The sequence below is a fragment of the Numida meleagris genome, chromosome 26 (genome assembly GCF_002078875.1).
Source record: "Numida meleagris isolate 19003 breed g44 Domestic line chromosome 26, NumMel1.0, whole genome shotgun sequence".
Classification (NCBI taxonomy): domain Eukaryota; kingdom Metazoa; phylum Chordata; class Aves; order Galliformes; family Numididae; genus Numida; species Numida meleagris.
The window spans coordinates 1345257-1366532 of record NC_034434.1 but is presented as its reverse complement, the minus strand read 5'-3'; the positions used below and the strand labels follow the sequence as shown (position 1 = coordinate 1366532).

Genomic DNA, 21276 nt, shown 5'->3' with positions numbered 1-21276 from the left:
CAAACACAGATCTCACGTATACAGCTAGCAAGCCACTACCCTGGTTCTGAGAAGAGTCAGCAGAGACTTACCTGCAGAGTTGTTAATAACTGTTCTCCAAATTTCAGGCTTGCCTGGAAGCTAACACCACGAAGCAAGAGACAAACCTGGCAGACTGAACTCTCTTACTTCTCTACCCAGTATGGGAAAGATCAAAATGAACTCCTGCCAGCACTGCAAATCAAGCAAGATGAGCCTAAATCCCAAAAGATAAAGAGGAGGCTTGGGCAGGTCACCTCACTGCTGCCTTCACTTCATTTATGCTTCCTGACAGCCTGCAGGAGGCACACAGGACAAAAAATTTTGTCACTGAAGGCAATGAGAAGGCTGGCTGTTGAGAACTCAAGGCTGCATCCACTCAGCCAAGCAGCAGAAGTTTCTTCAGGAACTGACTGTTACATCCATTTGTCAGATGCACACACACGGTTGCATCGAGTCAGATGATGGCACGCTTCAGGATGTATGCCCTTACGTGCACAGTGATTTATTTCATCATAACTCACCTTGCCTCAGAGAACTTGGAGGGCCCTCACACTGACTGAAAATGCCAGGGAAATCACGCTCAGCTTCACTTGCTTTTGGCACTGCCAAGAAATGCAAGCTGGAAATCTCTGAATATTTTATTTTCCCCATCTATCAACCTCAAACAGTTTGAGAAAACGTGAAAATGTACACATATTCTCATCACGCAGGCAAGCATCTTTACAGATTTTCTGCCTTAAGCATATACTACATCTACATCTCTGGAAAATAGAAGGAAGCCGAGCACTGGCACAAAGCACACTAAGCTGACACATCACCCTTCTTAGGGAAGATGGATGCTGCGGGCATGCTGAGCACAGGAGATCATAAAAACATCTCGCTCGCTACAGCTGGTACCACTATTTTAAGCAGTGGTGCTGGGATAGCAGAGACTGACATCTGAAAAGCCCCTCTGGCAGGTACTTGAGCCATGGCATCATTCTATCACAAGCACTAGCAAGACACAGGCATCTTCACAGACCAGCATTTTAACAATACAGACAACAGAGCTGACCCCAGCGACACGACAGGTCTCAGAGACATTAGCTAGTTAGCATCCCCAGAGATTCTTCGTGCACAAAGAACTTGTACCACCTGCTGGGGAAATGGAGAATGAACTTCCCCCAGAAGCGAAACTATCTGACACGGACTGATGTGCGAAAATGATTGACACAAAACCGATTATTTAGAAATCACTCGAGGGAAGGGTCACTCACAGAGAAATCAGAGATGAAAATCAAAAGATTAAGAGAAGGCGTGCAGAAGAAACGAGCAAGATGCACTGTAGGTAAAGCTTGATGCCCTTATACACAACAAAGGAAGGTGACACAGCTAGAAGTAAATCTTGCCTTAACGCCACAAGAAGAATCTTAACAGATTATACAAGGAATCAAATGACTGGCACAAGACAGAACAGCTATTCCTCTTCTTGACTCCAGCTCATGGAAACTGCTGAGAAGCACTTTCAAGAAGACATCACGTTCCACCTTCACAGGGCAAACTACACCACTCGTAACAACTGCAGAGGACAAAGAACTTGCAGCTGGGCTGTGGGTATCTGTACTGTAATCAGCGTGGATGCACCCATGATTGATAGCACTCAAATAGAGGTATCCATAACTATAATTTACTTTGTCTTCACTTATAAGGAGAGGAAGAACGTTCAGGATACAACACAACTGAAATGGACAGGGCAAGACAGGGCTGTTTCTCCCCTGAGCACATTCTCATGCAGCTGAAGAACTGTCCACAATAATGACACAGAAAAGCCTCAGTAACAGATCAAGCAAAGTCCAGTAGCAGCAACTGAGAAGTATCCTTTACAGGATAAAGAACAAAGTTCAGTGTGATTCACCTTTAATCAGTACAGTTACAGACTAAGTCGGTACTACCGGTTCTTTTGACATTACGTCTATTTCAAGTGGTGTAGAAGACAAGCTACACCAAGCTTAAATCTCATATCCAAGAGATGTATCATCTGGTGAGCTATACCTGTGACTGTTTGTGCTGGATGGATATCTGTTTTTGGGAAGTGCAGGAATGCTCAGTGTTCCCTGATCCCGTAGAAGATGGGCTGCCTTGCTGGGCCTGCAAAAGAAAGTCAGGGTATTGTTATATGCTCCTCAACACGATTGCTGGTGCCCATGCAGATACACTTATCTCTACATGGGAGGTGTAGTCTGGCCTGGGTACCATACTTTTATGTTAAGGTTTAAGAATGCTCTAGAGATTTAGTTCATTAACACAAGAGAATCGGCTGCTCTCAAGAAGTCTGGCCCAACCTGCTAAAAGACAAAGCTTTTAAAAAAAACCTAGTATAATTCACGTCAGCTGAGATTAAGCTAGGCCAAAATTTACACGTCTAAAAGCAAGCCTATACCCCATTCTTTCTGATTTTCACAATCGAGCAGGCACTCATACTACTGTTTCGATCTACACAAGGTTTTTGAACCGTTAACTTAAAACTCAACTCATTTTCTATCAACGAGCAAAGCCTGGGACCTAGAACTCCTCACAAGGAAGAACTTACCAGCAGAAGGTAGACTGGGTCATCAATAAACCAGGCTGCACTTGAGCTCCTTCAAATGCCCCATCCCTTAACTAGACATATCCCCTGGCATTCAAGTCCTTTCAGAACTGCTCACCGAGACAAAAGTAAAGCAGAGGCCACCTCCCCTCTGTGCCAGCTGCTCATTCTCTAGCCGCTGCTTCGCCAGCATCACCGACATCAGCGTTGGCAGAGCAGAGTGATCCTCCTGCGGTTCCTTTGCTGTGCTGCCGTCTACCCCATACAGCGGCTGCTCCACTCGCCGCTGTAACATAGTCAAAAAAAAGACAATAAACTTCTTTTTTCTTTCTTTTTTTTTTTTTCAATTTTTGAAAACTGATTCTCTGACTCTGCCAAAACCGTTGTCAGTGAGGCAGCTGCTCAGGAATGGGCAGGCAGCACGGTGAGGATCTGATCAGTCCAACTGGATTCCCAGAGCGTTTGTTCCAACGTCAAACATCAACAAGTAGATGTAGTCAACAATTTAAAAAAAAAATAACAAATGGACACACAGGACAGAATTCCTCGTCAGTTAACACGTACCCTTCCTTTGTGAATATCTGTATTTTGGAGCCAATGGGGCAAAATATGCCAGAGATACAGAAGTCACAGTACACTGTAACTCTGCTTGAAGTTACATACTTTGTTTATTAAGGACTCATTTTAACACAGTCAATGGTCACAATCAGTTGGTTACTCCAGCAAAGTACACTGAGACATAACTGCTAAGTGCAGCAACCTAACCATGTCAAGAAACATTTAAATATAGCATTGAGAGACATGGTCTAGTGGGGTTATTGGTGGTAGGTGGATGGTTGGACTGGATGATCTTGGAGGTCTTTTCCAACCTAGCTAATTCTATGATTCTATGATTCTATGTCCACGATCCAGACATCACGGTAGCCTCATTTCTGTCATTGAGGCAGGAATAAACCACTAGCGAGATAAATAAAACAGTAACACATTTCTAAAACAGCTTTAAAGAGATGCAGAGCATCTGTAAGGGCCAGCTTCGTTCTCATACAGCGGACTCATTTTCCGAAGGAGATCCAGAAATGGGGTTCAGTAAGAACAGGAGTTATCTGAGCTACATTGATTACAGCACTCAGAATCTTGTTGCCTGCACTTCAAAAGCCAGCCCACGACCACTGAGACTTGGCAGCCCAAGTAACACTCATCTAAGTCACTCCAAGCCGTAACTCCAGGCCAGGCATACAGCACAGAGAAAGTAAGAAGTCAGGCCAGGCTCCAATTTCTCTTAAATCCTAAATTGCAACCTGCAGCATGTTTTCTGCCTGACGTTACAAATGTCAAGAGCACGCTTTCTTCCCCCAATTGAACGTTTGTACATGAGAGCGACCTTGCAAGAGTCTGAAGACCTGCATGTCATTCTTCTGATCAAGGGAGGAGCAAGGCAATTTAAAGCACTCAAGAGATGGGAAGACAAGAAGCAACAACCTGATGCCATTACAATTCCTCTGCAAGTTCTGATTGCAGAAAATTTCCAGTGCAGCATACATTAACTCACGGGTTTGGAGCAGGTTTGTCTCACTGTGAAAGACATTTTAACACTCCACTCTCTTCCTAGACCACACTGACATGCGCAATGGATAAGATATTCCATCTTCTCCAGTTTTCACTCATCCCCCCATTTTTTGGGCTTAGCTCAAACCGTTGGTATTCAGTTTGCAAGAAGATGACAGACCTTGCAAATGCACATAATAGTTTGTTATGCATATGCAAACATTGCAAGTTTAGCTGCAAGAGTAAAGAAGAGAAGATAAGAAACACAACGAGCACCTGCACAAGTAGAGAGACAAACTGACCTAGCTCAAACTAACTGTACCATCAGTCTTCACCACATGAGAAATGTTCTGTTCAATCTTTTACCTACTCAATATACACAAGCAGAGAAGAAGAAAAGCAAAGGAAGAATCACCTGGGCCCATTATAATCATTTGTAGTGTATCTCATCTGCTGGAATAAAGAGGTGTTCCTACGTTCAGAGGTATTCTTTCTTCCACTAACTTCTCTTTAAGGAGGAGTATTAACGAATTAATAAGACAAGGATGATCAATTATAGATACATTTTATTCTTATAGATGTCCAAAACATCTGGAAGCAAATCTGAAGCCCTCCCTTACAGCAGCATTGCAAAGCTTCAGTATCTAGTAACACATATTGAATTCAGTGCTGGGATTTAGTTCAGTACACATTCATGAACTGTGCAAAGGTCTCTGCAGAAAAATGTAATCAGTCAAGTCTTTGCATTTGGTTTTCAGGGTACTAACCTTTCCCATAATGCTCTGTACTTCTGCGACACTCACCAAATACTGACACATTTTAAAGAGGGGAGATGGCAACGTTCAAAACCAGAGATCAAATACCACGGTCTCTGAACGCTGCTTTGCTAGTTGAAATAAATTTCTTTAGCTTGTGCTAAAACAGCTTAAAATACTGGTTACTCCTTCATATTCAGATCGGGCAGAAATGCTCAGACAGCAAAATCGAATTATTTAACACAAAATAGCAACAGATGTGCTTGTACACACATCTCCCTGCAAGCTTTTGCTGCTGCTCTTCGCAAGTCACAAGCACAGACAGAAGGAAAAGCTCTTCCCAATGTTACTACGGTATGCGCATTTTTCAGTAGACCCAAAGGGTGGAATTAAGATCAGAAATATCACTGCACTAGCGCTATGCAAGCATACACGACGCTCCCAACTTCATGCAGAAGTTCCTGAGCCACACTAGAATGCAAGGTAACAGCAATTATGCCAGTTCCATCTTTGATGAAGGACAGCAACCTGTCTGTAACCACACAGCACGTAAAAATATTCATTCTGCATGCTTTGAGCTCAGTCACATCACATACAACTGGACTAACAACGGTTGCAGGATCCTAGACATCTAGCTCTGCAGCCAGCACCCAGTTTCAGATATTAAAAAAAAAAAAAGCCAACAAAGCACAACAACAGCAGACAGAACAAAGAAAACAAAAAAAAAACAACACAAAGAACTGATTAAAGGCCAAGTGAAAGCAACTCACCAAGTGACCCTCTCCTTTCCTGTTCAGAACATTTTAGCACCTGCCTGAAGCACGGCCACCAACACAACCAACGTGCCACCCGCACCGTCCCCGGGGAGAACGCTTACCGGTAAGGGGTTGGACAAGGAATGCTGCGGTGATGATCTGGCAACTGGTGGCACGCTTCTACCAGGACTGGTTCCTGGGCCGCTTCCCCCAGCAAACTGCCCAAAGCAACAGATTGGATCATCAGTAATTCCACCGAGATGCGGTACTTAAGTAAATTTAACAGGGAAAGAAGCAACACAATATTAAAGATGAAGCCACGCAGGCTCCAGGGACTCATTTAAACAAACTGAAGATAAGCTGGGAGGAAAACTTTAAAATTTCATGCGCTGTTTTCAAAAATAACGGCAAAAGTACGTACTTCAGACAAACATTTACATTTGCACTGGGTACATTTCTCATTTTAAGACAAAAGACATAAGCCAGCTCGTCACTAACGCTTGGCTGTACACTAATTATTTACTGTGCAGAATGAGGAATTCCATTCCCTGTGAGGATGTGTGTCTAACTGTGCACCACAGAACCATTTGTGCCAGTCACTGTCAACAGTGGGATATGTAAGCAGATGGGCAACTGGTCTGGTTGGTACAGGAATTGCTCCTGCACTGCACAATTACAGAATGGCTTGGGTTGGAAGGGACCCCATCAAGTTCCAACCCCCCTGCCACAGGCAGGGCCACCAACCTCCTATCAAAAACTTAAACAAGGAAAGAAACGAGCAATAGTAAACAGTTAATTTCTGACTCCAAGCTAATGAGTAAAATAAAGAACAAACTTCTTGAGGGAGGGCAGGTAGATTCCTTTGCATGGGGCCTGTATTAAAGATGTGCACGCTAAGAGCTCACACATCATCATTCAAGTTCCAGGTGCCAGAGGAAACCAGCCTACATTTACACGACTGCTCTTTAAAATAAAAACCAAAACTGCTTTATCAACCATTCAAAGAGAAATTAATTTCAAAACCAACTTCCAAAAAAATCACCCATCCCCTACCTAACCACATTTGAATGTATCAGGTTGACATCATCAATCAATGACTCCAAACTATTATTTAATGAGAGATCAGTAACAGCAGTCACATTACAGACCTCCATCTGCAGATAATGCACAACGTGAATTCAGTCAGATTTCCCAAACCACGTCAAGATGCTTACCTCAAAATAGTCACTAATTTTATGTCCTCTAGGAGTGCCTTTTCCTAAAAAGAAGAACAAAGAATGAAATCAAAGATTTTATATATTATATATATTATATATATATATATAAAGTACAGAAATTACGAAGTAGTTTTCTGATAACTACTCCCATACTTGGACACTCCTCTCCCTGTACTCCTTTAGGTGCAACACTGAACATAACAGAAGTTTCTAAGGAACAAAAGACTGCCCCAGGTTACAGCTCTGTGTGGTTGTTGGGAGGGTTTGGAGTTGACAATTCAATTAACTCTCAATTCCAAACACGTCAAATCTAATCACGCATCATTTGTACTTGCTGAAGGACTCAGAAAACACGAAACCTCATTGGATGTTTCACAGTTCTCCAAACTTTCCTTCAAGATGAGGGCAGAGCAAAGGGTACTTTTACCTCTACTTTACTCCATCACCTTCACATAAATTACTGCACATTAGATCTCTCACAAGCATTCCTGTAAAAGTTAGAGAGATAACTAGCAGTGGCTTAATAGCACCTCATTACAAATTAGCCCTTCTCTCTTACTGTGGTATTATCAAAGCCATTCTGTCAACACAATCCTCAGTACTTTCTTTTGAAGAATAAAAGAAGCAGAAATCTGCCCCGTGCCCATTTGTTAGAAAATGTGAACTTGGACCAAAACACTCTGGTTCTTCTCAGTACTTTGAGTCAGCACTGCCTGCTTTATACTCAAGTACAGTTTGTTCCCTATTTGTTATGGCGAGAACCTACTTTAACAAAGCAGGCATACGTCTCAAATAGGCAAGAGAGAGTACATCCTGTATTTTGAAGCCTGGCTGCGGCATACGTAGTGACATGGGACCAGAACGACACTGCAGAGATGCCACATTAAGCCTTTGGGCAGTCTGTCCCATAAAAATCGAATCATTTGGGCAAATAAGCTGAAGATGAGTGTTTTCCTGCCTGTAAGGACAACAAGGCTCCCAGAAGAGAACTACACCATCACGGAGTAGTTTATAACAAGCTGCCTGACACACCCTTGAGAAGAGCCATTAGTTTCCTGAGACACTGACTGTGCAAAACGTACACAAATTACCAACCATTCAGAAATCCTGCAGCTGGGTCAGGAGAATGGATTACCTTGACTGGTCTCATATGCTTCTGCTTTCCTTTTCCTATTCCGCTGGTCATTCTGTTTTTTCTCAGGAGTCTGTTAAACAATACTTCAAAATTAACATTTCTGCAGTTATTCCAAAGTTTAAAGAAAATGCCAAAACACAATAATCCGCTCCACATCCCCAGTGGCCATTTCATTTCTCTGGTGCATTTTGTTTCTACTGCTGGTACTTAAAGAAACAACAGCTCTCCAAGAGCTGCTACCTCTGGATATAAGCACTGCAAAACGGATAGAACATGGTTAGAAATTAGGTTAATTTCTTCCCCCCCCTTTCAGTTGCAGTATGGCAGCCTCACAGCAGAACAAGTTCTTATAAAAAAATTAAAACAATAAAACAATCTGTGTAGACCATTTCAGGGTGACTGGAGAACTAGCACAAGGGGCGTAGGGTGGCTGAGAACAGGACAGTTCACCTTCCTGAAGCTGTGTGCAGATGGCTGTAAGAACTAACCCGTCCACTGGTGCACATCTGCAACCTTGCACAAACAGAGGCAGAGCTCCCTGAGATGGCAGCCAGGAGAAAGCTGCCACAGGTGCAGCACTTCATCTGGATTTGGTTTGTTTTGCATTTGTTCTCATTAAGGTGAGAACAGAAGGGACCCCAGCATGGTGCATTCCGTGTCACCAGAGACATTTATGTGGCCAAACCTGCTGAGATCACGAGGAAGCACAGCACTGGAAGCAGCTTACCAAGGCTGCTGGAAAGAAAGGTATCTTGTCATTTCCATCACTGCATCATTTTAAAAGAATCTCTTATCCTAAAGGGTCCCAAACGATTTCCAAGCTATAGGCTTTGCCATCACTTCAGTCATCGCTAAACTGCAGCCCAGGGGCAGGAAGAAAACCACAGTGTGCAAAACAACACAGGGGGAGGGAAAGGCATGGGCAGAAAGCTTGTGGTAAACCTAAGCTTCGTGCTCTTTGGAAACCAAAGTCCAAAGTACCCTGTTTAAGACCTCTGCCAAAAGACTTGCACACAGTAAGCACAGAAATCAATCTACCTCCTTTAACAGGATGAAAAGGATAAAGCTGACACAGCCAGAACCCAAACCTGGCTGCCCCCAGTGGATGCTGGACACCTCCAGTCCCACATCACCAACCAGGCCACCGCTGACATGTTACCTTGGTAAGATGATGGAAGGGTTGTTAAAACAGAGGTGGCCACTGTGACTGCAAAGCACTTTTTAAAATTGAGAGACTAAAAAGCCCTGTAACAATCGAGAGACTTGCTGCACCAGCTCCTGCATGCATACAAGTGAATGAAAAAGCCTCCTCAATGCTGAGCGAAGAGCAGCTCATGTTGGAGTGACTGTAACAACACAAGCTCCACATTACAGCCTCCGTGGAATTCTAGGCATATTAATGAGAGTCAGTTTCAGTTGTTTTTCCACTCAAGTACATTTATATAACCAAAATTACACACAACATTATCTTTTATAGACTGAAAAGCCAGGAATGGAAGATTTGATTATGTAAGCTTGGTCAATTTAAATCATTCCACACAGGCTGATCAAAAATCAAGTAAAATAAAGACTTAATGCTCAATCTTTCACTCCTAGCTGCACTTGTACAGATATTTCGTTCCTGAAAGACTTAGCTGCACCAGACACCTCATATCAGTCCTGCCACATCATAGAAGGAAATATGACCCACAACTTACCTGGTAATTGGGTGGAAAGCTCTTTAAAGCCATAAGAAAATGGGCTTTAATTTGAGACACTGTTATATGAACGTGTGATTTAAAGAAAAATTAACTCTGCAATTCATTTTACTGCTGCTTTAGCAAGTGTTTTGAAATAGCTGACACTAAAGCAGTGAGTTTAAATGGGGACAAAGGATCAATTTTCACCTCCCCACAACTCTGCGGAGCGATTCATAAAAATGCTCAGCTTTGTACAGACTTCTGCTAACCCACATTTTAGATAGGTAAGGCAAACTTTTCCATTAATGCTCTCTGGCTTTTTGTTTGGCCAAAACTTTATCCAAAACCCACAAACAAATCACAATGCAGCTGAAAACAATTTCATAAGCTGTGTTTTATGAATGCTGTGTTTTTTGGGGGTTGGGCAAAATTTGCCTGCTTACAGTGGGAAGCTTCAAGAAGAGATGTTTCACAGCATGGTCCGAAGGCTGCGCTCACTCCCATTAAATTCCTTGTACACTTTGAATCCAACCGTGTTTAACTTAAACTGGATTACTGTTAGGGCTTGTGCCTGCTTACCTCCAGTTCTTTATCACTGAGAGAACCCACGCTGCATAAGCTCTGGTTGGAAGACTCGCTATTTAATGGACCCTAGTGAAAAACAAGCAAATACAGTTAGAAAATTTCCCTACAAGGCAGACACACTCTATCACACATTGCATCTCTGGGCAAACTATGCTGCTCTAAACCACGTGGATACAGCAGCAACGTGGGTCAAATATCTATACACATGGTAGTGCCCTAAAAAACTCCACGAGTCATGAGGAGCAAGACTGAAGCTGGGCAGCTGTTGCTTAGTATTCTGATTAGGCCTTTGCAATTATGTGTATTTCTGTGTCAGTTTAATTCCTATTTAACCACAATCACAAAGCGGTCAAGGCAGTATTCACAAAGGTCTAAGACAACTAACTGGCTTGAGAAACAAAACTTCTGACCTGTTGAGCAGCATTAATTCAAAGCTCAGGTCTTTGGGCAAGCATCTGCTTGGCCTTGGCTACAACTTTAGAGCCAAGGCATCCATTACTGATATCAGATGCTGGCACCACAACCATTTTTTCTTTAATTTTTTTTTTTTAACCTTTTCTTTTCACTAAGAAAGTGAGCAAGTGAAAGTTGTGTTAGCAGCAGTAAAACTGTCACCCATATGACAATCCCTCTCACTGGGTTATTTTATGGGCCCACAGCTGAACTGCCCTAAGAGCAGTTGCTCCTACCAAGCTAAAGCACAAACCCAAGAGGCTGGAATAGATTTATCAAAACAGTATCCAGTTACCTACAAGAGTCTGACTGCATCTCTGCAGGCTCTGCTGGATACACACCTACAGCTTTAGGTATCCAAGCATTTTTGAAGATTATTTTCTAAAAATCTCCATCAAAATTGTTTTTTAAAAAAGAAAGAAAAGTGAATCATGCAAAGTCACTGTTTTAGCCTAGTGCTCTGACACAAAAGTGTCCTCCCACGGACCGAACTTAAGAACTCTAGACAAATTTGACAAAGATATAAAAACAAAATCCACAATTACTGAGGGAACGTATTAACAGGAAGAATGACATGATAAAGCCACCTCTCCATTAATAACTTGTGAGCATCTTTTCCCGAAGATTCATTCTATTTTGGCATTCTTATTTCTGCAGTAACCACTTCCCACCAATCAATCCTTCCTCAAGGCAAATCCACTTCTCATTACATGCTTGAACAGAAGACTTAGGGGAGGGTGAGCGCAGAAGCCTTAGCACCGCAGAAGGATCCCACAATAGATTATTTTTGAGGGTAGCAGTTCTCCCTTCCCCTCTTATAAGAAAGAAAACCGCCATCAGATGAAGCTTGTGACACAAGCTAGCTATTACTAATCCCTTTTCCAAGCAGGCATCCACACAAAGCAAAAGTTCTGTTTACCTTCTGTGTGACACTGTGAATGCTAACTAGAAAATTTGTTTCTCCTTAAAGGACACGCTCAGTTGCTTCAAGGAAAAATTAAAAAATAGAAATAAAAGAAACCTCAAACAACCTACATGTGAACAACTCGAGAAGCTACGCGTTCAGGAATCTCTTTCAAAAGCAAATGATGATATTCTTTAAGCTTTACTACTACAGAATCAAGGGGGTCGGATGGGGGCCCCTGGAGATCATCTACCCAACCTCCTGCTAAAACAAATCCTGTACAGTAGGTGCACAGGGGCCTACTCCCTTCAACTCATCATACAACTAGCTCAAGAGCACTAAGACATTTCACCTTGATAGAACAGCTCAAAATGCCATTGTTTCCTACACTAACTAACAAGTTTTCCACACTGCCCCATCCCTGAACCTCCCCACTGTGATGGGGCACACATCTCACTGTTAGAATGCTTGGTTGTCCTGGCCGTTTATTCCTTGGCCAACAGGACTTAACAGAAGTGCCAGCACTAACCTTAACCACAACTACATGGAGGCCTCAGTGACAACAAGCATAACATCTTATGGCAAACACGACAGAAAGTTAATCTTTTCACCCATGTAAAAAGATTGTTTACAAACTATACAAATGCTGTCCCTCTACAATCCTCCACTTTCTCTCACGCAATTAAACCTCAGCAGCATGCCCGAGACATCAACCTTCTGTGCAAGTGTGAAAGCTTGGTTAGACACAGAAGCATCTCGGCCAATTAGCATTCGCTGGTCTCAGATGGACAGGTTGAGGCTCTGACATCACGAAGATGAAAGTGAAAGTTGTTCCCCACATTTGCTTCAATTTCCTTGCCTCCATTTTGCACATGGATAGCAAATGACAAGAACAGCTGCTCCCGAAATGCCACGTTTGAGCTTTTCAGGAACACTGTGGTCGAAACGATGTTCTCCATGGGGTTGACCTGCATTGCAGCATAACCTGCCATAATAAGCTGATGAGGCCATCTGTAGTTAGAAACGATCCTAAGATTTTTCAGAAATCCAGGTTTAAACTCATGCAATGGAATACTGAGATCTGGAATGCAAGCAGCCTCAAAAAATGCCTAGTACAAAATCCCTAATGTTTTTTCCCCTCAAGAAGACAGCTATCTGTACTATCCCATGTGTGCAATCTACTGTTCTAGAGGAGCTGGAATGAAACACTTTTTTGCCACCAACAAAAAAGCAATTCCATTCTGATTACAGATTCTCTCGCTACTGCAGAACGTTCCCTAGAAACTACGCTGACAACATCAGAAAACTGAATTTAAAGAAATAGGTAAGGTGAAAAGGAACTGAGTACTTAGTTACAGAATCAGGAAAGCAAAGTTTGAGAGCTGTTTGTAAGTATCTGGCAAGTTCGCTGTCATGTTTACTGATTTTGTGAACAAATGCAAAATCCTTTGTAGACGATTTTTGACCTATTTCCACCGAATGAGTTTTCGCTTCCCTTGACTGCCTTCAAGTAGGCCTTCAGCTTCTATTTCTTTTACAGCAAAGCATTAGGCCTATCTTACAGGCAAGAAGCTAAAGCATCTTGCTCACGTCAAACTGTTAGCAAAAAAAGCTTGTTCTGAGGTATTCAGACTATGAAAACACAGAGTGCTCATCAGAACGTGCTGCACTTGAAGCAGTGAAGATGCAGTAGCCTGGATGCTTAAGAAGCACGGCCTAGGCCTCACTGCTGCTGCTCCTCTCTCATAGTTATGCAAGAGGAAGAAAACACTTTCATGACCCTCCAGCTAGATACCTACTTTCACACACAACCTCATGTTATCAACTCCTTAAAGCAACAGGTTTAGACAACAGATATGAGAAACTATACATCTGAGCATCTGCCCTTCAGTTAGCAGTGAGGGAGTGTGTGCGTGTACCAAAAAACCCTTCAAATTTATGTTTTATCATTCCTGGCTGTTTATATTTAACTCAGCATCTGACATTGGATAAATGTTCAGTACTTAATTTAGCGTACCATTTTAAGTGGTCATGACACAAGAAGAATTAAAGGAATGAACCTGAATTTTGGAAAAAAGTAAGCAAGCAATGGCAAAGAATACTAACGTCAGAATATAGCTTGGGAAGTAGTAGTAGGGAATAAACATACAAAAGTTCACATAGGAAGGGCTTATGAATTTTGTTTCTCGAGTCATCTGCGATGGCACCTGGCTTTTCTAGCAGCCTGCTTTGGGATAACACTGCACTTCTCTGCTGTCACCTTCAGCCCACTCACCCACTATACCCCGTCAAGGGAAATGGCGATGGGGCTCAGCAAAAATGTGAAATAAGTGGGTCATCTGAAAGAAGCTCATAGTTCCTATGGTGTGCACCCAAATGACAATGCGTAAGAACAGCACGCACTTCCTCCTCTGTGAGGAATTTTTCTGAGATAAGCTGGCATGCTCTTTTCCCTTGTGATTCACCTTTCAACTGCTCTAAGTGGCCTACCTGTGCACAATAAAACCTCCATGTTGAGAACTGGATGCAGGAGCAGCAGGCCCTTTCAAGACTCCCACTCAAAGGCAAGAATTGAAAACCTGTCCACTTACACAAGCTACTCAGTTAGTCATTTGTCCCTTTGCAAGAGCCCTGGGAATGCCACAAATGAGGCACAGTGGCTGAAGTTTCAATAGAAACAACTCAGCCTGATAACAGACCCCGATGCATCTCCTGTATCAAAGTTAGTCTGACTCAGGCCTCCCTTACCTACCTCCTGTTCAAGCCTACATACTGCCTCGCATGACTCGTGCTTCTCCCCAGCCTCTCCAAGCTCCCAGACACGATGCTTCAGGCTCGTCCGCGCCTCTTCCGTTGGGCAGTCTCCATTTTGTGTTCTGCAACTCCTCATACTGGAAGAGAGCTCTAGGAATCCAAGCTGCCTAGCTGGAGTCTCACATGTGGAGTTACGTGTGTTGCAAAACTCTCTTGCTAACTCAGTGGCGAGGATCTGCTTCACTACCTCAGGCCAATGCAGCCCAAATTATTCTGAATTCTGCAGCAAATCAAGAGATTTCGAAGGGAAAAAGTCAGTCCTTTGTTCCACTAACAGTTACTGCTGACTCCACACAGGCTTACACCAAAGAGAAATGCTTTTCCAGTCACTCTCATCCAGGGGCTACTGTATAAGCCAGGTTTAAGAAACATTTTCCCCTTATTTCAAGAATCTCGGAAGTGTGAAAATTAAAGCCTGCTTCTTAATGGGGCTTCTAGAAGAGCTCAATGTTAACCAACATTATGGCCAGTAATGAAGTCCCCATATCACCCACATGTCGCAGGCTTTTCTTTTTGGCATGAGAAGTTCATCTACCACCAGCTGTTGACACTTATCCTCCCTTGTATAAGAGTAAACAAATTTGCAACAGGATTTGCTTGGCTTCCATTATGTCTCAAGAGTTCTTTCAGAACGAAAAAAAAATGGTATTTTTATATTACTGACAGCAATCCGGACAGAACCATCACACAACTCAACCTGAACCTCAGTTCAGGGGCAGGAACAAAACTGAGCTCTCATAACTATTTCTGAACTCTAGCAGCTAGAAAATCAGCAATATTGCACAAAGAAGCACCCAGCTTTCAGGTACCTGGCATAACGTCCTGGCACTTTCTGTGGTAGCTGATAAATTGATTTCTAAGGTTCAAAACTCATATTAATTAGTTCCTCCAGTGACACCTGTTGGGGACTACCACTGTGCAGCGCTGCCTCCCTCCAAAGAAAACAATTATGCTCACACGTTAATTCTCAACTTGGTAGCTTTTGTTGCTAAAAACATTGCTAAGCAGACTACACAACTGGTAGTTACCAAACTAATCGAGACTTTCTATTCTAAAGTGTCAGAGAAAGGGTGAAAAAAGCCACAAAAAATGCTGCTCTTTCCTCACGAGCTCTTCTCTTTTTGGAGGCAGACGTTCTGCAACGTAAGTGACACTCTTCGGGTTATTTTCATTTTCCTCTTTGTGATACCTCAAAGAGGGAGGAAAGGGAGCAGCAGTTACCACCGAGCCCAGTGCTTCTTCAGTCACCTTACAGAAAAACACTCGGTCACTCTCTAGAAATACTTCAGCCTTTCTAGGTTAGCTACAGCAAAGTGGTGCACGCAGCTTAGTTTGAAGACCATTTAATGATCAGCTTGTAGCACATACCCACGATGCAGTTAGGATCCAGCCTGGCTAAGCCTGAAGCAAGCTATGTGCAAACACACGAATTCACCCATCACAACTACCTATTCCAACCCTCTTCCAGCAGAAGACTCTGAAAATGACACCCATCCTTGGGAGCTAACCCACGTGGTACCTTAAAGCCAGCACGCAGCAGGGGGAAGAGGGCAGAAGGTGAGGACAGACAAAACTAAACAATGTCATCTCCAGAAACAAACTACTTCTTGCCTTCTGTTCCTAATGACCCAAGGAAGATGCCCAAGATGACTAGTCAGAAAAAGATCTCAAGTGAACATGCTTAAATTTCCCCTGTATATGTAAACACAAACTAGGCCCAGATAAAGAAGAATACTCGTAGACCTCAGACAGTCACATGTTAATTCAAAGACTCGCTTTGTGAATTTGGGAAAGAATGGCACTTCACCATATGGCAAGAATAGGTCTCTAAAGCATCGCTGGCTTTCTGAAGCTATCTAGTGACCTGGATGCACCACAAGGACTATAACAATTGCCTAGAAACATTCCTTGCTCTGAAATTCCACGCATTAACTCCAGGCTTCTAGAGAATTATATTCTCCAACTACTACGAGGATTCATCAGAGTCCTGCAGCAGAATTTTGAGGCATTTAGGACTGCAAACGACCTCGGCCATTGGGTTGTGCCTTCAGCTACCACGGGAGGTGACAGCACACAGCTGCTTCCAAAACAGTTTAGGATTTCTGTGCTCTACTACTGTTACTGGAAAGCGCTCACAGAATCCCGTGACTCTGACAGCTAGAAGCACATTTTCAAGTTTCTAGACCAAAAAATTATTCTTGATCAGCTTGCTTTAATTCATTCTTAGAATTGCGTGCAGATATTCTTTACTTGCAAACACGAAGGAAAAATAGGCTTTAAAGCTGCAGTTTTATTAAGGACACAAACTAGCATGTTAGTTTTATGCAGGCTCAAAACATACCCTGTGTTTTTCAGCATTAAAGAAACCTAACCAAGCACGCTGAGCAATACAACGAGCCAGTGGAAGGCAGGAAGCTCAGAGCTGTAACTGCCTGCTGCATTCACCCAATAGGAGAGCATCTAAGAGGACATTTCTTCCTTTTATGCAATAAACAGCAACAGAATACCTTCTATCCCAGGAGGATGTGCCAGTCCCAGTCCCACTAGATGGCACTAACTTACTCTACGTAGCTTTCCTTAAGCATTTAATTGGAGAGAGCTAAAAACCTTAGTTGAATCACACAAATTGTATCACAGCTTTCCCAACACATTCCCTTTAAGACAGTGACCTACCAATGCCAGTGCGGAGCATGACGGACGGAGACTTGGGGGGGTAGGGAGGGAATTTGAAGCACCAACCTGGGAGGGAATGTAGTATCTGAGATTAATATTGCAACCAAGACTTGCTGCAACATAGTAGAGTCATGCTAATTCATATCAATGGTTGGCTGATCTACTGCAAATTAGCAAGTATGCAAGTATATAAATATATATTGTGTAATGCACTTTAACAGTTTACTGACACAAGGTAATACACTATACTGCACAATAACAGGTGAAAACAAAACTCAGTGAAGAGCTTTGCTCAAAGTGCACTCTCCAAGAAATGAGGACTTATCACTCGGATATGTTTTAGTAACAAAATGATTTTTTTTCATATCCACCTGTACAAAGAAAGGGTACACACTGTTTCTAGACTAAACATACAGAAAACAATTTAGGCTTGCTTTCCTATACCCTTTAAAGGTTATCACTTTGAAAGGAGCAGTTCCTAATGTTTTTTCAAGAGCACTGAGTATGCTGGCACTCTTTTAAACAAAGGCAGTCTCTATGCTTTTAAGTCTTAAGAAAGTTGTTTGACTTTATTTATAGTGGTATCTATGCTGGGGGGAAGAAGCAGGAATCAGATGAGAAAGCACATAAAAAGTTGTAAGTTGTAAAAAATGTCTTTCAAGATCATACCTATGTAATGGAGCATAAACTTACACTTGTAAAAGGCCTGAGATTAGAAGTCTTAACAGTGGGAAAAAGATCAAAAAAAGCCCACACTCCTACTTCAGGTACTGAAAGAATTACTCCTTAATGACTTCTAGTGTTAATCACTCTCACTACATTGCTTCAAAACTGAATCTTTCACTTCTTCATGCTCTCTTCCAAGACTTAGCCTTGTTTGAGTCCTGACTGAAATACATGAAGTATGAACTCAAACTAAACCATTTTCAAGTTCTGATTTACTATCTGTTTTCCTAATGCAAATCTGCAAAGTTTCTTTCCGAAACAATACTAAGAGGCTTCCAAAAATTCCATAGAAGATGGTGTTTTACCCTCCACCTTTCTGCTGTTCAAAACTCAGCACCTTCATGAGATATAAACTGCTTATCACTGACCTAGTTTAAAATGAGTTCTGCCACCATTTCATTGCTCAGAGAGGAAATCAATTAACGCTACCAACAACATCTGGAGAACTAATAACTTAATGCTAGCACATCAAGCAGCCACACAATGTTGTTGTTGTTAGGGGTCTTACTCAAGAAAATCAGCTAGTGATCAGCTAGTGGAGAGTTTTGAAGTTGTACATGAGGACAAAGATGGGATTTACCAGCAGGCTGGGGATCACTGATAGGGGAAAGTTTACCTTCAAGTACTTTTTTGCCTGTTCCATGCAACCAAGTAAGTACACAATTTTAACACATTGTACCCACAAAGAACTGGATGAACAAATTCCTGAAAATATTCAGCCTGGTTACATGTTGTATGAAGCACAATCAACTTGAAACTGTATCCAACGAGGGGCCAAATCCAATTCCCAAATGCACACACTTGGAGAAAGGAAGAGACAGATAAGATTCCCAAAGACAAAGTTGTCTGTTTTTTTGGGCGGAGTGCAAGCTACCTTAAGATGGAGCAGCTCCTGAGAACTTAATTAGAACCCCAAATCTTCTGCATAGCGGTGCATCTGCTCATAGAGATCCCATTTTCATTCCTCTTCAACATACTTCAGACAAACTAGCAGTCAAAACAGAACTACCGATACGAACACATTCTGCTAGCAAAGCAAAATTAGCAAGGTAGGGAGGAAAAAAAGAACGCGGTGCAGGACGTCATGCCTTTTACTGAAGGTACTTGTGCTCACCTTAGCAACACCAACTCCAGTGAACCTGGCCTCCAGTAGTTCCTGCCTTCGTGGGTCCAGGCTATGCAATTCTTCCATCATTTCTGCTGCTGTGGGAGAATAACATTCAGATTATGCAATGCAAGGAAAGGAGAGATTTAAGATTCTGTGCCACTGACAAGACTCAAAAGTGCTTGTTTTGAAGCATAACCACGTAGAGAGCATTTTCTTGCAAGAGAAATATGAGATTACCATGCAATAACAACACGATTTTGTTACCACATTACTGTACGTAAACCACAACCCTGATGGAGAGTTTCATCTTCTATCTGTAGCACCAGCCATTTCAAGATCTCTTAATCCAAGAAACCAATTATGTCACATTCTCCCACTGGATGCTTTATTAAAAGGAAAACACAGGACCAGAGCGTTATGACTAAAGGCTTCACAGCTTTTCATCCGTACTGCATGACTAGGAGAAAAAAAAGCAAAGATCCTCATCCCAGAATTTATTTTTGGCCAATCTCTAAAATATAAGGTCTCCCAAAACTCCAGATTTCACTGACAACAGCTTGTGGCTCTTCCAAGCACGGAAAGGGATTGTAAGAGGAAAATAATGTATGCTTACATCTCCTTAAAGTATCGGATACCTCCAGTGTATCAGCTGCATCTATGCACTGGATGCACCTGGGGTACCTCTCGGCAATCTGATGCAATGGATGTCATCATTTGAAGGGTGCAGAAACAAACAAACAAACAAGCAAGCAAGCAAGCACGGTCGTGTAAAGAGGTTAAAAAATCATAAAATGTAAAATGCAGATACTGAACTATGAAAAAAAAAAAAAAACGGGACAAATTTCAATTTTCATTTTAACTGCGAATCACATCTACCCAACTGCACCAATCAAGTCCGTCATTTCCAGAAATGTCTGTTCCAGTTTCATTTCCCAGACGAAGGTAGGGAAAAAGAGAGAGAAGATTTGCTGTATAAAGAGCGTATGTGATGAGGAAAGTTCCTGAAGGGCAGCAAGTGCCCTCTAGATCAGGCAGCATACAGTTGTTCCTTTTATTAACTGTCCATTTTGTCCCTGCCGTTTCCTCCAAATGCTGCAGCTCTAAGTTACAGAGGGCTCGGCGAATCCAGCCGGGGGCATTCACAAGTGCTCTCCCCAACCAGCAACAAGCCTCAACAACTAAACGCGGACACCAGAGAATCCCATTTCTACTATTTGCTCCAACAAAGCTATCAGCCTAGTTTTCAAAACAGGAAATCTGTGCACCGAGGAAAATGACAGACGAGCCCTGAAGGCAAAGATGTTAAAGTGCTCGGAGCTCCGTCCCCCTTTACGGGGAGGGAACCGTGGGGATGCCGGGCTGTGGAAGGGGCTGCCCAGCTGGGAAGGGGCCGCACCGAGCTCCCCCCTCCCCGGAGCCCATCTGCCCGCTGGGGCCTGGGGAATACCCTCGGCTCGGGGACTACTGGAAGTTGCCCCCCCCTCCCCTCCATCCCTCCATCCATCCATCCATCCGTCCGTCCCGGGAGCAGACGGCATTCCCTCCCTGCCCTCCTCCCGACGGCTCCAAGGGGGGACGCGCAGCCCCTCTCTCCGAACACGGGCACGCGTTCGGCCACCAGCGGGCGAGGAGCAGCCTGCCCCGCCGCCAGCTGCTGCACCGCCTCGGCCTGCCTCCTCCCGTCACTGCCTCACTCCCAGGCCGGGGATCCAAAGGCCGTGCCCACCCCTTCACCTCCTCTCCGCGGCCCCCGCGCTCCCCCGTGCCGGGGCCGGGCCGTCCCCGCTCTTACCCCCCCCAGCACTCCACCAGAGCCCCGCGGGGCCTCGCGCTGCGCCGAGCACCCGCGGCCCAGGCCTCGCTCCGCCGCCTCGGGGCACGCACAGGCCGCGGCCCTTCCGCCTGACCCCGGCCCGGCCCCGCCGCGGCCAACAGCGGGCAGCGCTCCATCACACCCCGCCCGCCCGCCCGCCCCCGGGGGTCGCTGCCCGCCGCCCCCTCCGCCCCCAGGGCCCGGGGAAGGGAAGCGAAGGGGAGGGGGGGGGGTCCCCGCCGCCCCCGGGCTCTCTCACCTGGCGCTGCTGCTCGTGCCGCCGCCCCGCCGCTCCTCTCCCCTCCCGCCCGGGCCCGGCGCTCCCCGGGCACCGCTCGGATCCCGCCGCCGCCGGGGGCAGGAGGAAGAGGAGGAGGAGGAGGAGAAGGAGGAGGGAGGGAGGGAACCTGCTGCGGCGGCGGCAGCGGCGGCACGGGCGGGAGGGGGAGGCCAGGGGCGGCTCCGCGGCCTCTCGTGAGCCGCCGCCGCTGCGGGCGCCCGGGGGAGAAGGGCGGAGGGGAAGGGAG

At 44.1% G+C, this 21276-nt stretch overlaps 1 protein-coding gene across 9 annotated transcripts in view; it reads right to left on the bottom strand.

The window, feature by feature from the left end:
* TLK2 (tousled like kinase 2) overlaps positions 1-21237 on the bottom strand; it is a 44080-nt gene extending 22843 nt beyond the window's left edge. The window contains exons 1-9 of one of the 9 annotated variants that reach the window (XM_021377838.1): positions 21009-21237; positions 18943-19031; positions 17103-17168; positions 10253-10324; positions 7995-8064; positions 6857-6900; positions 5765-5860; positions 2706-2873; positions 2053-2148 (exon numbers count right to left, since the gene is read on the bottom strand). In XM_021377838.1, coding sequence (XP_021233513.1) covers positions 2053-2148; positions 2706-2873; positions 5765-5860; positions 6857-6900; positions 7995-8064; positions 10253-10324; positions 17103-17168; positions 18943-19023 — 693 coding nt within the window. In that variant the 5' untranslated portion in view covers positions 19024-19031; positions 21009-21237. Of the gene's footprint in view, positions 1-2052; positions 2149-2705; positions 2874-5764; positions 5861-6856; positions 6901-7994; positions 8065-10252; positions 10325-17102; positions 17169-18942; positions 19032-19549; positions 20696-20728; positions 20820-21008 lie in introns of those variants that run through there. The other 8 variants (XM_021377842.1, XM_021377840.1, XM_021377841.1 and 5 more) reach the window with 8 other exon arrangements.